This window comes from Periophthalmus magnuspinnatus, chromosome 18, assembly GCF_009829125.3.
Source record: "Periophthalmus magnuspinnatus isolate fPerMag1 chromosome 18, fPerMag1.2.pri, whole genome shotgun sequence".
NCBI lineage: Eukaryota > Metazoa > Chordata > Actinopteri > Gobiiformes > Gobiidae > Periophthalmus > Periophthalmus magnuspinnatus.
The window spans coordinates 2,023,458-2,044,992 of record NC_047143.1 but is presented as its reverse complement, the minus strand read 5'-3'; the positions used below and the strand labels follow the sequence as shown (position 1 = coordinate 2,044,992).

At 38.3% G+C, this 21,535-nt stretch overlaps 1 protein-coding gene and 3 non-coding genes across 6 annotated transcripts; 2 read left to right on the top strand and 2 right to left on the bottom strand.

The window, feature by feature from the left end:
- Window positions 1-728: 728 nt before the first annotated feature.
- On the bottom strand, window positions 729-811 carry trnal-cag (transfer RNA leucine (anticodon CAG)). The gene has a single exon. It is a non-coding gene; the product is annotated as a tRNA-Leu (tRNA).
- A 1,554-nt stretch (window positions 812-2,365) lies between these two features.
- trnal-cag (transfer RNA leucine (anticodon CAG)) lies at window positions 2,366-2,448 on the bottom strand. The gene has a single exon. It is a non-coding gene; the product is annotated as a tRNA-Leu (tRNA).
- Window positions 2,449-3,455: 1,007 nt separating this feature from the next.
- trnal-cag (transfer RNA leucine (anticodon CAG)) lies at window positions 3,456-3,538 on the top strand. Its single transcript has one exon. It is a non-coding gene; the product is annotated as a tRNA-Leu (tRNA).
- Window positions 3,539-4,869: 1,331 nt separating this feature from the next.
- On the top strand, window positions 4,870-21,155 carry LOC117386593 (phosphatidylcholine:ceramide cholinephosphotransferase 2-like). Of its 3 annotated transcripts, none has more exons than XR_008649062.1 (8): window positions 4,870-5,014; window positions 11,728-12,708; window positions 14,177-14,294; window positions 14,405-14,462; window positions 15,455-15,550; window positions 16,028-16,194; window positions 19,086-20,319; window positions 20,419-21,155. XR_008649062.1 is itself a non-coding variant. In XM_033984000.2 (7 exons), exons 2-7 carry the CDS (start codon window positions 12,188-12,190, stop codon window positions 19,257-19,259), a joined length of 1,134 nt encoding a protein of 377 aa, XP_033839891.1. In that variant the 5' UTR covers window positions 4,870-5,014; window positions 11,728-12,187; the 3' UTR covers window positions 19,260-21,155. The 3 variants fall into 3 exon arrangements, 1 of the variants encoding a protein (XP_033839891.1); XR_008649061.1 differs by lacking the exon at window positions 20,419-21,155 and having other exon boundaries at window positions 4,893-5,014; window positions 19,086-19,699; window positions 19,757-20,011; XM_033984000.2 differs by having other exon boundaries at window positions 19,086-21,155.
- The last annotated feature ends 380 nt before the right edge of the window (window positions 21,156-21,535 follow it).

Sequence of the window (21,535 nt, the reverse complement as noted above, 5' to 3'; positions counted from 1 at the left end):
CGATAACACCTCAGTGGAGACAAGCAGGTGGCAGATCTGCACTGGAAAAGTCTCATAGTGCAGCATTAAAAAACAAGTATGTATGATTTATTTATTAATTCATTTAGTTAGTTATTATTTATTTATTCATTTATTCATTCATTTATTTATTTAGTTATTATTTATTTATTTATTTATTCATTTATGTATGTATTTATTTATTTATGTATGTATTTATTTTTTTATTTATGTATTTATTTATTTATTTATTTATTTATTTATTTATTTATTTATTTATTTATTTATTTATTTATTTAAAGGACTTGACACCTTCTCATAATAAAGAAAAAGCCAGTGAACATTTTGATACACCTTTGTCAGTTCTAAGCTTCTGTATAATCTTACTTAATTAAAAGTTACTCAAAAGTACATTCATTGTTATATTTTTCTTCTAGTTAAACTGGTATTAAACACTTATTTGCTGCATCAAAGGAAAAATGAGGATGGACAGAGGTGTAAAATAGAGGTAGCTGTGTAAAACAGACAAAAGTACACGTTCATTCTTCCTTTAACATGATTTTTATGGCTAAAAAAAGACAAAAATAAAGTCTGGGTGAAATATAATGTGCTCAGTTCTTAAAGTGTTAACGGACTGAATTTGGAGGAAGTAGTTTGTTTGATTATGTCTCACTATTATTAAAGATTTCACTGAACTCTGAAGTGTTTTTTGGTGTCGCTCAAAAGTATTTTGTCAGAAGTGGGATTCGAACCCACGCCTCCAGGGGAGACTGCGACCTGAACGCAGCGCCTTAGACCGCTCGGCCATCCTGACACGAAAACAACACACACTATACCGCCTTCAAGTGGAGTCTAAGTGTAACTGCAGGGGATAAGTTTTAAAGAAATAAATAATGACACATACAAAAAATAAATAAATAAAAATAATAATTTAAAAATATATAATAATAATAATAATAATAATAATAATAATAATAATAATAATAATAATAATAATAATAATAATAATAATAATAATAATAATAATAATAATAATAATAATAAATCACGTGACTTTAAAGGTGCAGCTCTTTTTTTTTCTTTCTTTTTCTTTCTTTCAGTTTTGATCTGGTCTGTCTGTCTTTCTCATAAAGGACTTTTATTATCACAAATAAAAGTGTAGACCAGACATGTTATAATCAGTAAAAGTCTAATTTGTGAAGTAGCTACCGGAAATAGGGGCACTAGGGGGCGCTATACATCTGTTCCTTAATCAAAACAAACTCATTCTTAAAGCTCACATTTTGTCTTTAAATATACTATTATTTTCACTTTATTGAGTTGTTTCTGCTCTAAACTGTAGGAAAAATAAAGAGTTTATAAAGTAAAATATTGAGCTTTAGTACTATTTTTAAGTATCTGTACTTTACTTAAGTAGATTTTAAAGTAGATTTGACCTTTAACGTTTATTTTTCATTTCTTTTAGCCTTATTTATACTTTTTTTTTTTTTTTTAATTGTTGATTTAGCCTGAACCTGAAAACAGCGCCACGGTCTTTGCTGCCCCCAAGTGTCAGATTAGTGCAACTACAAGTGAAAATTTAAAACAAAGAATAAACAAACAATAAAATAAAAGAACAGTTTGAGACTAAATAAAATAATGAAAAGTACAATTCACAATATAAACTGTAATTTTTAATTATTTTTTTAAGACAAACCTACCGCAATATGAGCTATAAAAAGTTTCATTTCAGTTTCATTTCTGTTAAAACGCCTCGAAATGGAGCCAAATAAAAATCAAAACTGATCAAAGTACAGTTTGTTCTTCTGACCATAATGTACATATTGTATTTATATTTAGACTTATTTATTTTTATGCATGCTTTTATTTTTTATCATATTATTAACTACTGTTATTTTTTTATCATGTTTTTTTTTTTTGGATAGCGACATTTTTATAACAACAAAACAGGGAGTAGTTTGTATAAATATGTTTTACTTAATGACTTTAATGAACTGATGCTGTTTCTTTTGGTGATGCAAACAAAACAATAAAACAAATTACAATAAAGAGAGTGAGAAAGTACAAAAGAGCGAGAATAAAAATGTCTCACACAAAGTTGTCGACCCAAACAAACTCAGCAAATGTTTGAATTTCTTTAATCCCGTCCCTTGCAGCCTCGGAGCTGAGATCTGCTGCCTCTTCTGGTGAAATATATCTCTGCTTGTACATGTTTATTTTACTCTGGTCCACGGCGCTGACGGGACTCACATAATTATTTTATTCCAGAGGCTGTGGGCCAGAGGGAATTTGTACACGGGCCACAATTAGCCCCTGGGCCGGACTTTGGGTCTCCCTGATTTAAGCTTCACTTTGTTCAAAAGTGTTTTGTCAGAAGTGGGATTCGAACCCACGCCTCCAGGGGAGACTGCGACCTGAACGCAGCGCCTTAGACCGCTCGGCCATCCTGACATAAGAAGGACATGTGCTATACTGCCTACAAGTGGAGTCTAAGTGTAACTGCAGGTGATGGACTTGGGATAAATGACACTGTTTGAAGTCAGTGATTTTAAGAAATAAATAATGACACATACAAAAAAAAAATATACAAAATTATAAATAAATAAAATAAAATAAAATAAAATAAAATAAAATAAAATAAAATAAAATAAAATAAAATAAAATAAAATAAAATAAAATAAAATAAAATAAAATAAAATAAAATAAAATAAAATAAAAAATAAAATAAATGTATTTGACTCATACAACTGAGAAAATATCAATGATAATATAAAAAAACAAACAAAACTAAAAGCAAAACATTTGTTAATTAATAGGTGTTGGGAGTGTATATCTGCAGTCTCTCCTCCAGTGATGCAAAATAACAAAAAAAAAAAAAAAAAGTAAAAGTAGTAAAGTACTGTACTTAAATATAAATATTTAGGCATCACAAAATTTGCACATTAACCACAACCATAGACAGGGAAGGGCATCTGGCATAAACTGTAATGAATAACAGAGCTAATAAAGTAAAGTACTGAACTTAAGTATACACTTTTAGGTATTTGTTCTTTACTTAAGTGCATTTTACAGTGGATACTTTTTACTTTTACTTGAGTACATGTGAGAGCAGTATGTGTACTTTCTATTCCACTCCATTTTTGAAAAGGACTGAAAAGTAAAAGTATTTATTTATTTATTTATTTATTTATTTATTTATTTATTTATTTATTTATTTATTTATTTATTTATTTATTTATTTATTTATTTATTCATTTATTTATTTATTTATTTATTTGCCCCAGTATCTGTACATATATGCAATGTTTTGAGGACTTTTTACCATTCAAAGTGTATTTTTCATTTTTTTTTTTTTTTAAATTAAGTTTATTTTAAATAGTTACTTGCTAAAACGTCTTTCAATGTTGCTGGTGTAGTTCCTGTTGTGTCCACACGGGGCAGTACACTCCTCTCCTCGTGTCAGGATGGCCGAGCGGTCTAAGGCGCTGCGTTCAGGTCGCAGTCTCCCCTGGAGGCGTGGGTTCGAATCCCACTTCTGACAGACACTTTTGAGTAAGTTTCAGACTCACTGTGGGTCACAAAATGTAGAGTGACCTCATGACGTCATCAAATGAACCGACGACCCAAGTTTTATAAATGTGAAGAAAACGGTTTAGTCCAACGGTTTGTGAAAGTGGGACGTGAAATAAAACGCTCGGCTAAATGATCACACACACAACTTTAATGAGATTATTTAAAGGAGCACATTTAGTCTCAGGATTTGGTTTGGGTCTGATTAGTTTAGTCCTGGAGTAGAATGAATGACTTTAAGGTTCAGTGCTGGTTTAGTCCTGGTTTAGTCATGGTTTAGTCCTGGTTTAGTCCTGGTTTAGTCCGGGTTTAGTCCAGGTTTAGTCCTGGTTTAGTCCTGGTTTAGTCTTGGTTTAGTCTTGGTTTAGTCCTGGTTTAGTCCTGGTTTAGTCCTGGTTTAGTCCAGGTTTAGTCCGGGTTTAGTCCTGGTTTAGTCCTGGTTTAGTTCTTGTTTAGTCCTGGTTTAGTCCTGGTTTAGTCCTGGTTTGATTCTGGTTTAGTCCTGGTTTAGTTCTTGTTTAGTCCTGGTTTAGCCCTGAATTAGTCCTGGTTTAGTCCTGGTTTAGTCCTGGTTTAGTTCTTGTTTAGTCCTGGTTTAGTCCTGGTTTAGCCCTGAATTAGTCCTGGTTTAGTCCTGGTTTAATTCTGGTTTAATCCTGGTTTAGTTCTTGTTTAGTCCTGGTTTAGTCGTAATTTCTTCCTAGTTTAGACCCATGTCAGTCCTGGTTTAGACCTGGTTTAGACCTGGTTTAGTCCTGATCTGCTCCTGGGTCAGACCCACAGGAGGAGGCGTTGGGGAAGACCCAGGACACGCTGGAGGGACTATGTCTCTGGACTGTCCTGGGAACACCTTGGGGTCCCACCGAAGAAGCTGGAGGAGGTGTCTGGGGTGGGGGAGGTCTGTTAGTCCCTGCTGAGACTCCTGCCCCTGGACAAGAGGAAGAACATGGACATAAAGACTTTGTCCTTCTCAGACTCACAGGGAGAACCAAAGTGTTTAAGAGTACTGTTACTTTAATAAAAACATTAGTAGTCGTAGTATTTTGTTACTTCATCTCGGTTGAGTCTTAGTTTCATTGTGACTTTTCAGGATCTTTAATCATTGACTATTTAAACACATTTGACTCAGAACTTGTCACACCCTCGTAAATCAAACTCTTCCTCTCGTGTCTGACTCTTATCAGTCCTCGACCCCGCGCGTTCACACACTCGTCACTTTCATTATTTCGCAATCGTTTTGCGTTTCAGGTGAGTCATTTCCGAGGCACAGGTACAAGGGGGCGGAGCCTGGCACTGACGCGTGACACGTACGTCCTGACGCGCCGTGGAGGACCGGGGCGCACTTTACGCAGCGCCGCCAAACCCAAAACAACACGGTTCGGACACAGAAACGAGCTCAGGTTTTGTTTTTTTTTTGCTCCAAACGCAGCGCGCGGGGTCTGAAGAGGTGAGTACGTTTTATTTTGTCATTTTGAAAGGAAAAAGTTTAAGAAAAAGTGGAGGATCTTGTCCGGCGGGCTGAACAGGTGCAGGGTAAACGTTGCGTAAAAGTCTCCAAACTTCGCCAAAAGTGTTCGGAAAGTACCTGAAACTTCTCTTTTATTCGCACATTTTCATATATGTCGATGCCTCACGTGGATTTTCGTAGTTTTGTAACAGTTTATGGGGTCGAAGGAGACAAATCCGTGCGTAAAAGACAATAAAACGCGTGATATAAAAGCGCAGGGTACGAGCAAACGACGCCGCGTCTCACGTCGTTTACGTAACAGTCGGACTTAAATATGGAAAATGTTTTGTTTTTAATGACAAAGTAAAGGACATGATGGAGGAAAGGGCGTGTTTTGTGTTTAAACCATTAACTGACCCTGTGGTGTGTGTGTGGGGGTGTGTGTGTGGGAGGGTGTGTGTGTGTGTGTGTGTGTGTGTGTGTGTGTGTGTGTGTGTGTGTGTGTGGAGTAATGTAAAGTTTGTTTAGTGGAGCCACAGCCCCGAGTGTGTCTCAACCTGAGGTGTGTGGACAGAGTTGAGGATACACAGTGTGATAATGAGATGGTAAAGAATTATCCTGGTTTAGTCCGGGTTTAGTCCGGGTTTAGTCTGGGTTTTGACTTGGTTTAACTCATTACTCCTGAGGTCCTAATCTAGTCCTAGTTTAGTCCAGGTTCTGTCCTGGTTCAGTCCTGGTCTAGTCCTGGTTCTGTCCTAGTTTAGTTCTGGTTTTATCCTGGTTTTTGTCCTGGTCCAGTCCTCGTTTAGTCCTGCTTTGGTCCTGGTTTAGTTCAGGTTCAGCTCCGGGTTTTGTCCTGGTTTCGTCCTCTTTCTGCCTTGGTCTAGTACTAGTTTTGTCCTAGTTCAGTCGTGGTTTAGTCCCGGGCCAGGCCTGGTCTAGTCCTGGTCTAGTCCTGGTCCAGTCCTGGTCCAGTCCTGGTCCAGTCCTGGTCCAGTCCTGGTCCAGTCCTGGTCTAGTCCTGGTCTAGTCCTGGTCCAGGCCTGGTCTAGTCCTGGTCTAGTCCTGGTCTAGTCCTGGTCCAGTCCTGGTCTAGTCCTGGTCTGAGTTCTTCTGGCGTCACTTTCTGTTTACAACATTTTCAATTCTCCATAATCAAGTTAGAGGCATGAGATCCCAATTTACTATTAGTCACTGAAAGACTGAAAACACCACTGCCCCCACCCGACCAGCACCACCCGACCAGCACCACCCGACCAACACCACCCGACCTGCACCACCCGACCAACACCACCCGACCAACACCGACCCATCAGCACTGACCAGCAAAAAGCAAGGAATTGAATTTCGATAGATTGAATTTAGTCCTGGTTTAGTCCTGGTCTAGTCCTGGTCTAGTCCTGGTCTAGTCCTGGTCTAGTCCTGGTTTAGTCCTGGTTAAGCTTGAGGTTTGACCTGGTTTAGTATAGACCCATGTTTTTGTCCTAGTTTCTTTTTGTTTTAGACCTCTGTTAGTCCTGGTTTAGTCCTGGTTCAGTCCTGGTTCAGTCCTGCTCTAGTCCTGCTCTAGTCCTGCTCTAGTCCTGCTCTAGTCCTGGTTCAGTCCTGGTTCAGTCCTGCTCTAGTCCTGCTCTAGTCCTGGTTTAGTCCTGCTCTAGTTCTGGTCTAGTCCTGGTCTAGTCCTGGTCTAGTCCTGGTCTAGTCCTGGTCTAGTCCTGGTCTAGTCCTGGTTTAGTCCTGGTTTAGTCCTGGTCTAGTCCTGGTCTAGTCCTGGTCTAGTCCTGCTCTAGTCCTGGTCTAGTCCTGGTCTAGTCCTGGTCTAGTCCTGGTCTAGTCCTGGTCTAGTCCTGCTCTAGTCCTGCTCTAGTCCTGGTTTAGTCCTGCTCTAGTTCTGGTCTAGTCCTGGTCTAGTCCTGGTTTAGTCCTGGTTTAGTCCTGGTTTAGTCCTGGTCTAGTCCTGGTCTAGTCCTGGTCTAGTCCTGGTCTAGTCCTGGTCTAGTCCTGGTCTAGTCCTGCTCTAGTCCTGCTCTAGTCCTGGTTTAGTCCTGGTTTAGTCCTGGTCTAGTCCTGCTCTAGTCCTGGTTTAGTCCTGCTCTAGTCCTGCTCTAGTCCTGCTCTAGTCCTGCTCTAGTCCTGCTCTAGTCCCGGTTTAGTCCCGGTCCAGTCCCGGTCTAGTCCAGGTCCTGTAGGGGGAGCAGACTGTGGCTCTGATGGTATTTCACACTAAACAGTCACATACTTGTGCCGCTAAAGGAATGCACTGCTCACTCTGCAGACGTTGTGCTAACTCAGGCTAACTCATGTTTGTGAAGAAAGGAATTGTGGGTATTTTTCCAGTAGTGCAAAGAAAAAGTCACACAAGATAAATATTGACTCTAAAAATACTGTTCCAGCTTCAATTTACTGAAGGAGAAGTCGATGGAGTCATGAACATGACGTCTAACTCAAAATAAAATACATTTTCTGTAAACACAAACGGCAAATAGTAAAAAATAAATATCTAAATGTGTTTTTTAATAGTTATTTGTTTAAAATAACTACAGAACAACTTTGAAAAATACTATGAGGTGTTTTGGGCCAACATAGTCCAGTAAATCGTCTTATTACACCGATTTATGGACTAAAATAAGGGAACCAATTGATCCGATATCGGCTGCATCAATATCGACTGAACCGATATCCAGTCCGTCCAAATGTTCAATATCGACGCCAACATCCAGTACTAGTATCGTATCACTGCATCTCTATAAAACAAAGTCAAAGTTTAACAATAGAGCTGTCAAAAGTATCGGAATCAGATACAAATCGATACTAACACTAATATCGAAACTAGATACTCATTTGAGCAGGTATCGATACCGATACAGTCACAGGACAGAACTGAACATTTTGTGAATATCTTTAGAATGATCTTGAGCTGTATCTCAAACGCTGAATCCTCATGTTTAGTCCCGGTTTAGTCCCGGTTTAGTCCTGGTTTAGTCCTGGTTTAGTCCTGGTTTAGTCCTGGTTTAGTCCTGGTTTAGTCCCGGTTGAGTCCCGGTTGAGTCCCGGTTGAGTCCCGGTTGAGTCCTGGTTTAGTCCTTTCTCTATGTTTCTCTGTTTCTGTGACTTGAGTCTTGTCTGAGTTTATCTGGAGAAAGTTGTTTTGCCTCCACACGTCTAACAGCAACAACAGGGGCCCCAGGATTGACCCTTGGGGCACCCCGCAGGTCAGGGACATTCTATCTGAGACACATTTCCCAATTTCAATAAAGTTTGTGCTCCAAAGGTTGGGAAACACTTTTGTAATGAATCTTACAGTAACACTCCCTTTGGAAACTCCATACCTGTGTTTATCTTTGTGTGTCGTGAAAATGAGCCGCCCCTAATCCTGAGGGTGGGTCCGTCCTGGGACAGTGGAGTTTACATTGAGAAAAAGAGCTTTAAATCATTAGGTTACATAATGTGACAAAGCCCACACAAAGAGACCAGCTGTAGTCCTGGTTTAGTCCTGGTTTAGTCCTGCTTTAGTCCTGCTTCAGTCCTGTTTTAGTCCTGTTTTAGTCCTCCAAGTTAATACAGTGGTTGAGTCCTGGTTCAGTCCTGGTTCAGTCCTGCTTTAGTCCTGCTTTAGTCCTGGTTAAGGTCTGTGTTAGTCCTCCAAGTTAATACAGTGGTTGAGTCCTGGTTCAGTCCCGTTTTAGTCCTGGTTTAGTCCTGGTTTAGTCCTGGTTTAGTCCTGGTTTAGTCCTGGTTCAGTCCCGTTTTAGTCCCGTTTTAGTCCCGTTTTAGTCCCGTTTTAGTCCTGGTTAAGATCTGTGTTAGTCCTCCAAGTTAATACAGTGGTTTAGACCTGGTTTAGTCCTGGTTTAGTCCTGGTTTAGTCCTGGTTTAGTCCTGGTTTAGTCCTGGTTTAGTCCTGGTTGAGTCCTGGTAAAAGCCAATGGTGGAAAGAGAAAAAAGTACTTCATTACAAGTACTGCTAGTAGTAAAAGTATATAAAAAGTACCTCCTCGATTACAGTAATGTGAGCGTTTGATGTGTTTCTTTCCATGTCTGGTAAAAGTCCTCGTTTAAACCTGTTTTTTAAACCTGTTTTAGTTCTGGTTTGGTTCTGGGTGGGACTTGGTTTGGACCTGGTTTAGTCTGAGGTTTGTAGGTACAGTACTTTAATATATTTACAGTACAAATACAGCAGGTTTCATGTTGGTACTTGGTTTGTTGTAGTACTTGTGGTGAATATTTCTCGTCAGTTAAATTCCTAATGAAGTGTTTGACAGAAAATGGACAAAACTAAAAGTGTGTTTTTTTCTTTTTGGATGTTTTTACTGCACTGATGTCCTGACTCGGGCTCGCACCTCCACAGACCTGACTCTTATTTTGACCTGTTTGTTTACACAGAAAGTCTGGGTTTAACTTTTGATTTCCAGGGAATTGTGCCGTTAATGTTCTACCCCCAAAAATTAGAATAGAATAATAAAAAAATAAAAAAGTATATAAAAAAAAATAAAAAAAATAAATAAATAAATAAATAAAAAAAAATAAATAAATAAATAAATAAAAATAAAATCTATCTGTCAGAACTGCACTGTATAAATGTATTTATGAGGGACGACGACGATGGACTGTCTCAATATTGAGGAGGGAGAGGAGGGAGAGGAGGGAGAGGAGGGAGAGGAGGGAGAGGAGGGAGAGGAGGGAGAGGAGGGAGAGGAGGGAGAGGAGGAAGAGGAGGAAGAGGAGAAGAGCTTTTAATCTAAGATCTCATGATTGTCTGAATCTAAAAACTGTCCACAGAAATGAACTGAGAGAAAAAGCTTTTCTTTTTTTTTTTTTTTCTTCATTTTACTTCCCAAAAATGTAACACATTTGACAAACTGGAGTCAGTTGTTGACTTTAAAAATGTGACACACACATTTGGACTCAAAGCTGCTCCTGGTTTAATGTTTAAATGGACCTGGATGTGCAGGTTTGTGTTTGTGTTTGTTCTGTTTTTAAAGGCTCAGACAAAATAAACTGTTGTGTTGAGGTTAAGGCTCAAGTGAAAATGGACGAGATGAACGACAGACGTGTGTGTGTGTGTGTGTGTGTGTGTGTGTGTGTGTGTCTATGTGTCTGTGTGTGTCCAACCAGGAAGTAACTATATTAACTTGAAATGAGAACATACACACACACACATATACACATACACACGTATATACACACATATATACACGTATATACACACACATACACTCATACACAGACACATACACTCATACATACACTCATAAACACTTACGTATGTGTTTTAGTATTTGTTATACTATTTGTTATAGTATGTGTTGCAGTATTCGTTGCAGTATTCGTTGTAGTATTCTTTGTACTGTGTGTTTTTCCAGTGCAGTTTACGTTGGGACACTTGGGTTTAAGTCTTTATGTAACTCCAGCCCTGAGAGTAAAAACAACAACAGCACAAAGACCCGCTCAGTCCTGGAGGTTTAAGTCCTGTTTAGACCTGTTTAAGTCCTGGTTTAGATCTCATTTAGTCCTGGTTCAGTCCTGGTTCAGTCCTGGTTCAGTCCTGGTTTAGTCCTGGTTTAGTCCTGGTTTAGTCCTGGTTTAGTCCTGGTTTAGTCTTGGTTTAGTCCTGGTTCAGTCCTGGTTCAGTCCTGGTTCAGCAGCAGCACAAAGACCTGATTGATGAAGTCGACCTGTAGTGACCTGAGCCATATAGTCTCTCCCCCCCCCCCCCCCCCCCACACACACCCCCACACACCCCCACACACACACACACCCCCACACACACCCCCCCCCCCCCCACACACACACACTCTCTCTCTCTCTCTCTCTCTCACACACACACACCCCCACACTCACCCCCCCCCCCCCCCACACACACACCCCCACACACACACACACACTCTCTCTCTCTCTCTCACACACACACACCCCCACACTCACCCCCCCCCCCCCACACACACACACACTTCCTCATTGCTGTGTGTTGTTGTAAATATATTTCTTTCGTTCTTGTGTTTACTCCTCACACTCAGCTCGACCAGGAAACTGCCCCAGACGTGTTCACGAGGACAAAGTATATAAAAAAAAACCTTTAAAATGGATCGAAATAAATATAAAATCAGACAGAAGTACTCCATTTTGCTACTTAAGTAAAAGTACAGATATTAGAGTGAAAAAATACTCAAGTAAATAACACATAAAAAAAAATCTATTTAAGTAAAAGTATTAAAGTACTTGTTTAAAAATTTGCATAAAGAGTAAAAAGTAACATTTTTTCTAACATTTTATTTTTATTTATTTATTTTTATTTTATTTATATATTTTTGTTGTGCTCAAACTATAAATGTGTTAAAAATAAACAGGTCGTAAACTGTAATAAAAAAATAAAAATAAAGTTGAAAAAATAAAAAAAACAACTAAAAAAACTAAAACCCTATAAAATAAATAAATAAATGAAAAAATAAAAAATAAAAAAATAAACTAAGCCTCATTAAATAAAATTAAAAGTGTTTATTACCACAGGGCAAATCAATTTAAAATCACACAAACACTTTTCTGCCCTTCAGCCTCCGTCAGGACAAACCGGTTCGTCCTGATCAGTGTTTTTTTTTTAAAATATATTCAATTTTTAGGCAGTAAATTAACCAAAAGCTTTTTTTCCCCATTTCCCAGTCGACCCTGAACACACCTCATCGCTCCGTCTCTCACCTCCATTTTCTCTGTCGCAGGTTTTTACCAAATCATCTCCTGGAAGCTGTTGACCAATCACCTGCCGCCTTGTGAACGTACTGACCAATCACGTGCAGCGGGCGTCAACGAACCGACCAATCACCTGCCTTCTGTGTCCGCTCATCGGCCAATCACATTTGCTTTGTAACTGGCACAACTTGGAGCTCGAAACCTGAATTTTTCAAACAATTTAGAATATTTTTGGGGGAATTTTTACCTTTTAATTTATATATTTTTATTTATTGATTTATTGTCCTGTTCATGCGTTAATGTCTCAAGTTTATTCCATCGACCGGCGGGAAAGAATTTACAACTTTAAAATATTTTTGAAAAGAAAAAACGTGAATGGCGACGTTACTTTTTTCATTTTTTGACTTCCTGTGTTGTCTAAAAATTTTGAATTAATATATTTTTTTCAGGACTTTTTTCCCCAGACATTCTTTTGTATAGTTTTTCAAAATGGCCGCCCAGGACTTGATACAGGACGACGGCGACGTGCGCATTCACGTCGAAGCTAACGTCACTACAGTGGACTCTTCTCCGCACTCCCCAGCGCACCTCGCTAACGGCACCGCGGACGCTAATGCTAACACCGTGAAACCGGAGGAAAACGCCGAAGACGACAGTAAACTCTGCCGCTTTTTGAAAGAAAAACGCCTCATTCAAACTTTGAGCAAAGGACTCAGGCGACACTGCGATTACGTTAAAATCACGATACCGGAGGATCGCGGGAAACGTCTCCCGAAGGAGTGGTGGAAAACGGGGATAGCGTTTATGTACGCCGTGTTCAACCTGGTGTTCACGACCGTGGTGATTACCGTGGTTCATGAGAGGGTCCCCGATAAGTCCCTGAACCCGCCGCTGCCCGATAAGTTCTTTGACTACATCGACCGCGTGACGTGGGCGTTCACCGTGACCGAGGTCAACGGCCTCATCCTGGTGGGACTGTGGCTGCTGCAGTGGGTCTTCCTCAAGCACAAGTAAATATTTTATTTTACTCTATTTTATTTTTTATTTTGCAGTTTATTTTTTTATTTTATTTTGGAGTTTATTTTATTTTTATTTGTTATTTGTTATTTAGAATTTTTTTTTTTTTTGTTATTTTTATTTTGCCTTTTATTTTTTATATATATTTTTATTTTATTTTTTTATTGTGCATTGTTATTTTGTATTTTTATTCAAAATTTTGCTGCAGTTTAACTATTTTATTTTATTTTTATTTTGTATTTATTTTTATTTTGCCTTTTTATTTATTTATTTATTTATTTTGTTTTATATATATATATATATTTTTATTGTGCATTTTTATTTTTGTTATTTTATATTTTTATTCAAACTTTTGCTGCAGTTTAACTATTTTATTTTGTATTTGTTATTTTTATTTTTTTTATTTGTTACTTTTATTTTGCCTTTTTATTCTAAATTTTATTTGCATTTTATGTCACATTTTTATTTTATTTTTTTATTTTGCATTTTATTATATGTAAAAAATTCCTCATCCATTTTTTTATTTTTTATTTGTTGTTTTTATTGCATTTTAATTTTAATTTTTTTTTTTGCATTTTTTTTGTTATTTTTATTTTGCCATTTTATTTTATTTATTTTTAGTTAGCATTTTTTTTCAGCTTTATTCATTTTTTTATTTGTTACTTTTATTTTTCCTTTTGATTCTAAATTTTATTTGCATTTTATGTCAGATTTTTATTTTATTTTACTTTGCATTTTATTATTAGTAAAAATTCCTCATCCATTTTTAAAATTTTTATTTGTTGTTTTTATTGCATTTTTATTTTTATTTTTTGCATTTTATTTTATCTGGTATTTTTATTTTTCCTTTTTTTATTTTATTTATTTTTAGATAGCATTTTTATTTTATTTTTTATTTGTGATTTTGCATTATTATTATTATTATTATTATACAAGAGTCAGTTTTGCACCCCAATGAAAATAACCCTGGACACGCCCCTGGACACGCCCCTGGACCCCGCCCTGTTCTCCTGCACATTTCCAGAGCAGCTGTTTTGAAAGGCAGTATATAATTTGAATACTTTGTTATTTTTACATCTCAAGGTCATTCTAAGTTCATCCAGGAAAGGTTCAACTCCGTCCCGTCGTCGTGTTTGTGTTTTAAAATGAGCGTAGAGACTCGTTTTAGTGTCATTTAGTATCAGGAATCGTTTTACCCGCTCAGTCGAGTCCAGGGGCGTAGTGTCTGCAGTAGAGGTCAAAGCCTTCCATGTGAAACGGCTCCACCTGCTGGCAGAAACGAGGAACAGCTACAGTAACTTCAGCAACTTTTAGCTTGAAAAAGTCAGAATCCTATTTAAATTATTCGTATTATTAATCGTATTTTGGACGCTATGTGCAGCAGATGTTGATCTTTTATGTAAAAATGATTAAATATAAAATCTCCGTGTTTAAAAAAGTCGTATTTGTTGATGTTTTTAGGGCGATCGTGGGCCGCCGTTGCTTCTTCCTGATCGGGACCCTGTACATGTACCGCTGCATCACCATGTACGTCACCACTCTGCCCGTGCCAGGCAAACACATGGTCTGCGCGCCCAAGGTAACTGCGTTTGACCTGCCACGGACGCCATTTTGAGGACTTTTGACCATAACAAAAAATCCATCCGCATACGTAATCTGAATGCTTTATTTTTGTCGTGTTGTTTTTAGCTTTACAACGACTCCACGGGGAAGATATGGAGGATTCTGCGACTGATTTCGGGAGGAGGTGACTGAAATATTTTTATGTGATTATAAAATGATGTAATTACTCTTAACAATGAAGGATTATTATTAGAAAGGCGAGGCCAGGCCGGAGTGTTTGTGTTGCACATTTCATATATTACGTAATTCAAAGTGCGTTACATAATAAGAAAGACGTTAATATCACAAAACAAATAAATACAAATAAAAATAATCATCATGAAAGTAAATTAAAAGAGAAGAGAAAACATTTGAGTCTGGATTTAAACTTTGTCAAAGTCGAGGCCTGAGTCACATCTTCAGGAAGAAGGTTTAGTCCTGGTTTAGACCTAGTTTAGTTTTGGTTTAGTCGCGGTTTAGTTCTGGTTTTAGTCCTGGGTTTAGTCCCGGTTTAGACCTAGTTTAGTTTTGGTTTAGTCCCTGGTTTAGTCCCGGGATTAGTCTTTGGTTTAGTCCCGGGTTTAGTCCCTGGTTTAGTCCTGGATTAGTCCTTGGTTTAGTCCTGGTTTAGTCCCTGGTTTAGTCCTGGATTAGTCCTTGGTTTAGTCCTGGGTTTAGTCCCGGGATTAGTCCTTGGTTTAGTCCCGGGTTTAGTCCTGGATTAGTCCTTGGTTTAGTCCTGGTTTAGTCCCTGGTTTAGTCCTGGTTTAGTCCTGGGTTTAGTCCTGGTTTAGTCCTGGTTTAGTCCCTGGTTTAGTCCTGGATTAGTCCCGGGTTTAGTCCTGGATTAGTCCTTGGTTTAGTCCTGGTTTAGTCCCTGGTTTAGTCCTGGTTTAGTCCTGGTTTAGTCCCTGGTTTAGTCCTGGTTTAGTCCTTGTGTTGTGATAGTGCTCTGAAGGGGGAGTGACTTAGCAGAGAGAGCAAAGGGAGGGGAGACTCAGAGCGTTAAAAACAAAAGTGAAACTTGTAAAACTTGTCTATGTTTTGGGCAAATATAACATTTTCAAAACAGTAAAATGAAACATGGATGTATATATATATATATATATATATATGTGTTTAAATATATTTTTGCAGGTTTGTCGATGACGGGCTCTCACTTGATGTGTGGAGATTTCCTGTACAGTGGACACACTGTGATGCTCACTCTGTCCTACCTCTTCATCAAAGAGTGTGAGTATCACGAAACACAATGAAACACAACGAAACACACAACACAACGAAACACAACGCAATGAAACACAACACAACGAAACACAATGAAACACAACACAACGAAACACAATGAAACACAACACAACGAAACACAATGAAACACAACACAACACAACGAAACAACGAAACAACGAAACACAACGAAACACAACGAAACACAACGAAACACAACGAAACACAACGAAACACAACGAAACACAACGAAACACAACGAAACACAACGAAACACAATGAAACACAATGAAACACAACACAATGAAACAAAACACAAGGAAACACAACGAAACACAATGAAACACAACGAAACACAACACAACAAAACACATCAAACACAACGAAACACAATGAAACAACACAACGAAACACATCAAACACATCCAACACAATCAAAGTGACAGATTTCGATGTTAAATGTCAAACTCCTCCGTGCTGCAGACTCCCCTCGCTGGATGTGGTGGTACCACTGGGCGTGTTGGATCCTGAGTGCGTCCGGCGTCGTGTGCATCCTGGTGGGACACGAGCACTACAGCGTGGACGTGGTGGTGGCGTACTACATCACCACACGGCTCTTCTGGTGGTACCACACTATGGCCAACACGCACGTAAGCATCTCACACTGTAACCCAACTTTAAAGACGCTTTCTGCTTTGATTTAACCATTTAAAGCTTCATCGGGGAACATTCAAAACACTCGAGGTCACAGAGTTCAACCAGTCGTCAACATAAAACGTGATTTATGTTCGTCTTTAAAACTAACAAGAATAATTTTATGTAATACAGGTACTTTAAATATCTGATCATTACAGTATTATATTCGCAAATGAATGTAATTTTAATTTTTGAAAGTGATTTTTTTTACTGTTTAACCATTAGTAACTATCAGGATCTATTCATGGGTTTTACAGTTACATCAGGCAGACCCAAAGGCAGGCTCGGGGGCTAAATGTGGCACGTGTACAGGTTTCCACTGGCCCGCAGCCTCTGGAATAAATAATTCTGTGTGGCCCGTGAGCGCCGTGGACCGGAGTAAAATAAACATGTACAAGCAGTGTTATATTTCACCAGAAGATGGCAGCAGAGGGCACAGACGAGATTAACCCTTTAAGGACTGAGCACATTATAGACCAGTACAGCTCGCCCAGACTTTTATTCTTTTTTTTAGCCATAAAAATCATCTTAAAGGAAGTATCACAATGTACTGCACTTTTATTTCGCACAACTACTTCTATTTCACACATCCATCCATATTTTTTCTTTGACGTATCGAATAACTGACTGGGAAACTCTCGGCGGCTCCTGCGCTCTGATTGGTCGTCTTCGAGGGCGACGTAAGCTCATTACCGTAATGACAGTGACATATTTAAAGAGCCTCATGTTTCTGCTTTGAGACGCCGTTTGGATTTACATGAGGCACAGTCGGTTGCGGAGTTACGGTAACGGAAAGTCCACAACTGCGAGTCTAACACCGACGTTAGCATCTGACGCTATAGAGTTAAAGGGATTAAAACATTTGCTAAGAAAACGCTGGGTTAGTTTGGTTTGAGATCTTTGTGTGAAAAGACGTTCTTGATTATGAACTTTAACAAGAAACGTACGAGGACACGACTAACGGACTCTCACCTTTAGCATGAGGTTTAGCGTGACGTTTAGCGTGACGTTTAGCGCCTCAAAACCACCATCTTTGACCCAGACTTGGTTTATTTCCTACAGTCCAGACCACAGTTTCACTCTTCACATTAGTGCAGTTATTTATTTTTTCTTCTGAGGTGAATAAATAGTTAATTTATTTTATTGTGATCATCAAAACCACAGTTTAAATCTTCGCTTTTTCATTTTTATAATCTGTGCATCATTCATTTTGTTTTTTAAAGGTGAAATCCATTTGCAACAAGACTTAAAAAAATAATTAAATAGTTAATTTGCATTTAATATTAATGGTTCAAAGAATATATATTAATATTTTCACCTCACCAACTCTCGGCCTCTGTGCCAAAAGTTTAGACCCCCCTGACTTATATGAACTATTCTGCTTTTAAGAAAATAACCACTAGAGGGCAGTGTTCGTCTATTTTATGTGAAACAAGTGACTGAAACTGTGCTGAGCTTTAATGTATTTCTTCACTAGGGCTGTCGAAAGTGTCAAATCTAAAACTAGTACTGAAACTAGATCAGGGACGGGCAAAGTTTTTGACGCTCGGGGCCACAGTGGGTTTTAAAATGTGACAAAGGGGCGGGGCCAGGAGATATATATGTGTGTATTACATTAGAGATTTGTCCTGCAACACGAAGTGAAGCCTGAATATGTACGACTCATTAGACTCAAGTGTTTTCCAAATGAATTCTTTTTATAAACTTCAGAGAAAGGCTTGCTAGTTTTTGTTAATTTAAATGCCAGCGTAAAACTTACCTTGGTACTTTGATTGGACTTTGGTGAAAAAATATTTTGTTGTCCACTCTCTATTAAACATATTTTTTTTTTTTGCAGAAGGGCTGATAAGAGAATAAAAGAGTAACACAAGGTTGATGTAGCTGAAGTACACCATAATTTGGTCACGTACCACCGGATTAATAAACCCAACGTGCCGTATTTGACCCCTGGGACGTAGTTTGCCCACCCCTGAACTAGATACTAATTTTTCGCAGGTATCGATACTAAAAAAGTGATATACACAAGACAGAAATGAGCCTTTTCTGAATATGTTTATAAGACACATGAGAATAGAACACAAAGTACTGCACTTTAACGTTGAAAATCGCAGTATATTGTCTAAATAAAGAGGGTTTTTATTGTCATTGTTGCATCGGAATCAAGTTTGAAGTGTTAATATCGTAACAAAATCCTTCCCGCCTTGTAAAAAACTTCAGGAAGACTGTTAGATAAATGACAAACTACGTCTACTGCGTTCTATCATCTGTGTACTATGTCAACCAGTTTGTAGTTAAGTATTCATGGGTTCAGTTTCCTTATTTCCTTGTTTATAGGCGCCATTTTGAGGACTTTTAACCATTCAAAGGCTGTAGCGCTTGACTTATGTTCACTCTGAAACGCAGAGGTGGAAGAAATATGCATTTTTGTTGAGTAAAAGTACAGATATCAGCGCAAAAAATACTCGAAATAAAAGAAAAAGTATCACGTGAAAAGATCTACTTAAGAAAAAAGTATTAAAGTACCTGTTTAAAAATGTACTTAAACAGGAAAAAGTAAAAGTAGATGGTTTTATTTGTATATTTTTGTTGCTCAAATGATGAAATTGTTAAAAAATAAACCCTCACACGATGATAAAAAGTACTTTTACGTTTCAGTCCTGTTAAAAAATGTAGTGAAGTAAAAGTAAAAAGTACACACTCTAAAGTCTACTTAAGTACACATTACACACACTAACGAGCCCAAACTACAAGAATCAAGACTATTATTCTCAAGTCGTCATTTTAAATCAAAGTGATAATAGTTTTTGTTCTAAACTGTGTCATTTTTCTTGTTTCTTTCCCGTAGTCGCTGCGTCGAGCCCAGAACAACCTTCTGTCCAGAGTGTGGTGGAATCCCGTCTTTAACTTCTTGGAGAGAAACGTTCAAGCCGTGGTTCCCGTCGAGTTCTCGTGGCCCATAACTCTGCCCTCGTCCTGTCGACAGCGATACAAGATGGTGGAAGGAGGGCGGGACGAGTGATGCGTCAAACAAACTCTTTAACCGAACGGAAACTACGGCGACGCTGCGAAACGAAAAAGTCTCCAACCGACATTCAGATTTTTGAGTTTTGACACATTTGGATCGATTTACACAGCAGGAGATGGTTTTATTTTTATTATACACTTAAAGTTGCACTATGTAACTTTTCTTGTGGTTGATCAGTGACCTGCTCGTCCTCATGGAGACGTTATTGGATTATCAGGAATGTTCCGCAGTACTAATTTAATTTAAACTACACGCGTCGTTATGGTTAAAAATCACCTGAAGATCATGCATTCTTACAGTGAGCAGGCTCTCCTCTCCACTGAGCTGACTTGTGATTTGGTTTGGTTGTGTTTGGTGGTCTAAACCGGGATTAAACCGGGATTAAACCAGGTCTAAACCAGGTCTAAACTGGGATTAAACCGGGATTGAACCAGGTCTAAACCGGGTCTAAACCAGGATTAAAACCGGGACTTAAACCAAGACTAGACCAGGTCTAAACCAGGTTTAACAACAGGAGATGGTTTTATTTTTACTATACACTTAAAGCTGCACTATGTAACTTTTCTTGTGGTTGATCTGCGACCTGCTCGTCCTCATGGAGATGTTATTGGTTTATCAGGAATGTTCCGCAGTACTAACTTAATTTAAACTGCACATGTCGTTATGGCTAAAAATCACCTGACGATCATGCATTCATACAGTGAGCAGGCTCTCCCCTCCACTGAGCTGACTTGTAATTTGGTTTGGTGATGAGATGGATACGTTTAATGCCATACTGTGGGAGAGTGCTTAGTAAAAACAGACAGGTCCTCAACTGAAAAAGTTCCACAGTGTCCCTTTGGTTCTGTAGTTAAACTGCAAAACTGAATTGAACCTTATAAAAATAATGTTCTCGTCAAATCAACACGTGTAAATATATTTTTTTTGTAGAGCAACGACAAAATATAAAAACATTCTTATTTAATGAAGGATTTCTCAAAGGCATTCTGAAGACGCTTACTGAACACAACGCTCAAGTGTTACTGATCCCCCTACACAGACCTGAACAAACCAGGTCCAGACCAGGTCCAGACCAGGTCCAGACCAGGTCCAGACCAGGTCCAGACCAGGTCCAGACCAGGTCCAGACCAGGTCCAGACCAGGTCCAGATGAGGTCCAGACGAGGTCCAGACGAGGTCCAGGCGAGAAACTTAAACCTGAGAAAAGTGTTTGGTTTAGTGAGACTTTGTGCAGCTCTCCATCTGAGATTAATGGAATAAATCAGGTCTTAAACAGGACTAAACCAGGTGTCCAGACCGTGTCCAGACCATGTCCAGACCAGGACTAGACCAGGACTATCAGTTCCTGGAGGTTTTTGTTCTACTTGAACTCTCCTGTCAGTGCATTTGGACAAGAAATAACTGGTTTTACTTCATGTTAAAAGAAAAATCCTGCATCTCCGCCTTTAAGAACTTGAAGCAGAACTGAGGGACTTTAAAGGAGCTGTACCTGATTTTCACAGTTTTAAAGAACCTGAAAAACTGAACACAGCGATGAGTTAATAAGCGCTTTACACAACTAGCATGCTAACCGCACACTTCCTGATTATCAAACAAAACACAGTCTTTTTAATCATTGACAGACAGAAAACAGCAGACATATTTGGACCTCGAGAGCCGCTTATACAATATTTCTGTGCTTGGGGTAAGACACATTAATTAGATTTTATTTCCAGGATAATCTCTAAAATCACCAGTTTTCAGTTTTTGTTGCACTGACAGAAGACACTCAACTTTTGTTTTGTTTTTGTTCAGGTGGATAAGCTCAGAAATTAAGACACATTAAACAAAATTATGGTTAAAACAACTTATTAAAACATGGAACTTGAAGCTAGCTTGTGTCGTATCTGATCTGAACGCTGTACTTCCATCTCCGACGAGTTTATATAAAATACTTTTGCACTATGAGTCCTCCACGTGAGTTTATAAATATGATTCTGTTAGATTTAGCTAATGTTTGTCTTCCTCTTGATATTTCGCCTGCATTTAATCTAAATGTAGTAATGTAGCCTAGCAAAACTAGCCTGCTAGCAAGCTAACGTTTGAGAAGTATTTAAATGATGTAGATTTGGTCTTTTGCATAATTTTGTGATTTCTAAAGTGTTGATTCGTGTTTTGTATTAATACGCTGCTGCTAACTTCTCAGAAATGTAAAGTGTAGCTCTGTGATGTAAAACAGATGTTAAATTTGATAATAAAACACCAACACGAAATGTATTTTACTGGTATTTT

Bases quoted from the DNA above. Each gene is read 5' to 3' on its own strand.
- LOC117386593 (XM_033984000.2), top strand. From the start codon at position 12,188: ATGGCCGCCCAGGACTTGATACAGGACGACGGCGACGTGCGCATTCAC. The intron at 15,551-16,027 runs GTGAGTATCACG...TCCGTGCTGCAG, and splicing joins CTACCTCTTCATCAAAGAGT to ACTCCCCTCGCTGGATGTGG. The intron at 16,195-19,085 runs GTAAGCATCTCA...TCTTTCCCGTAG, and splicing joins ACACTATGGCCAACACGCAC to TCGCTGCGTCGAGCCCAGAA.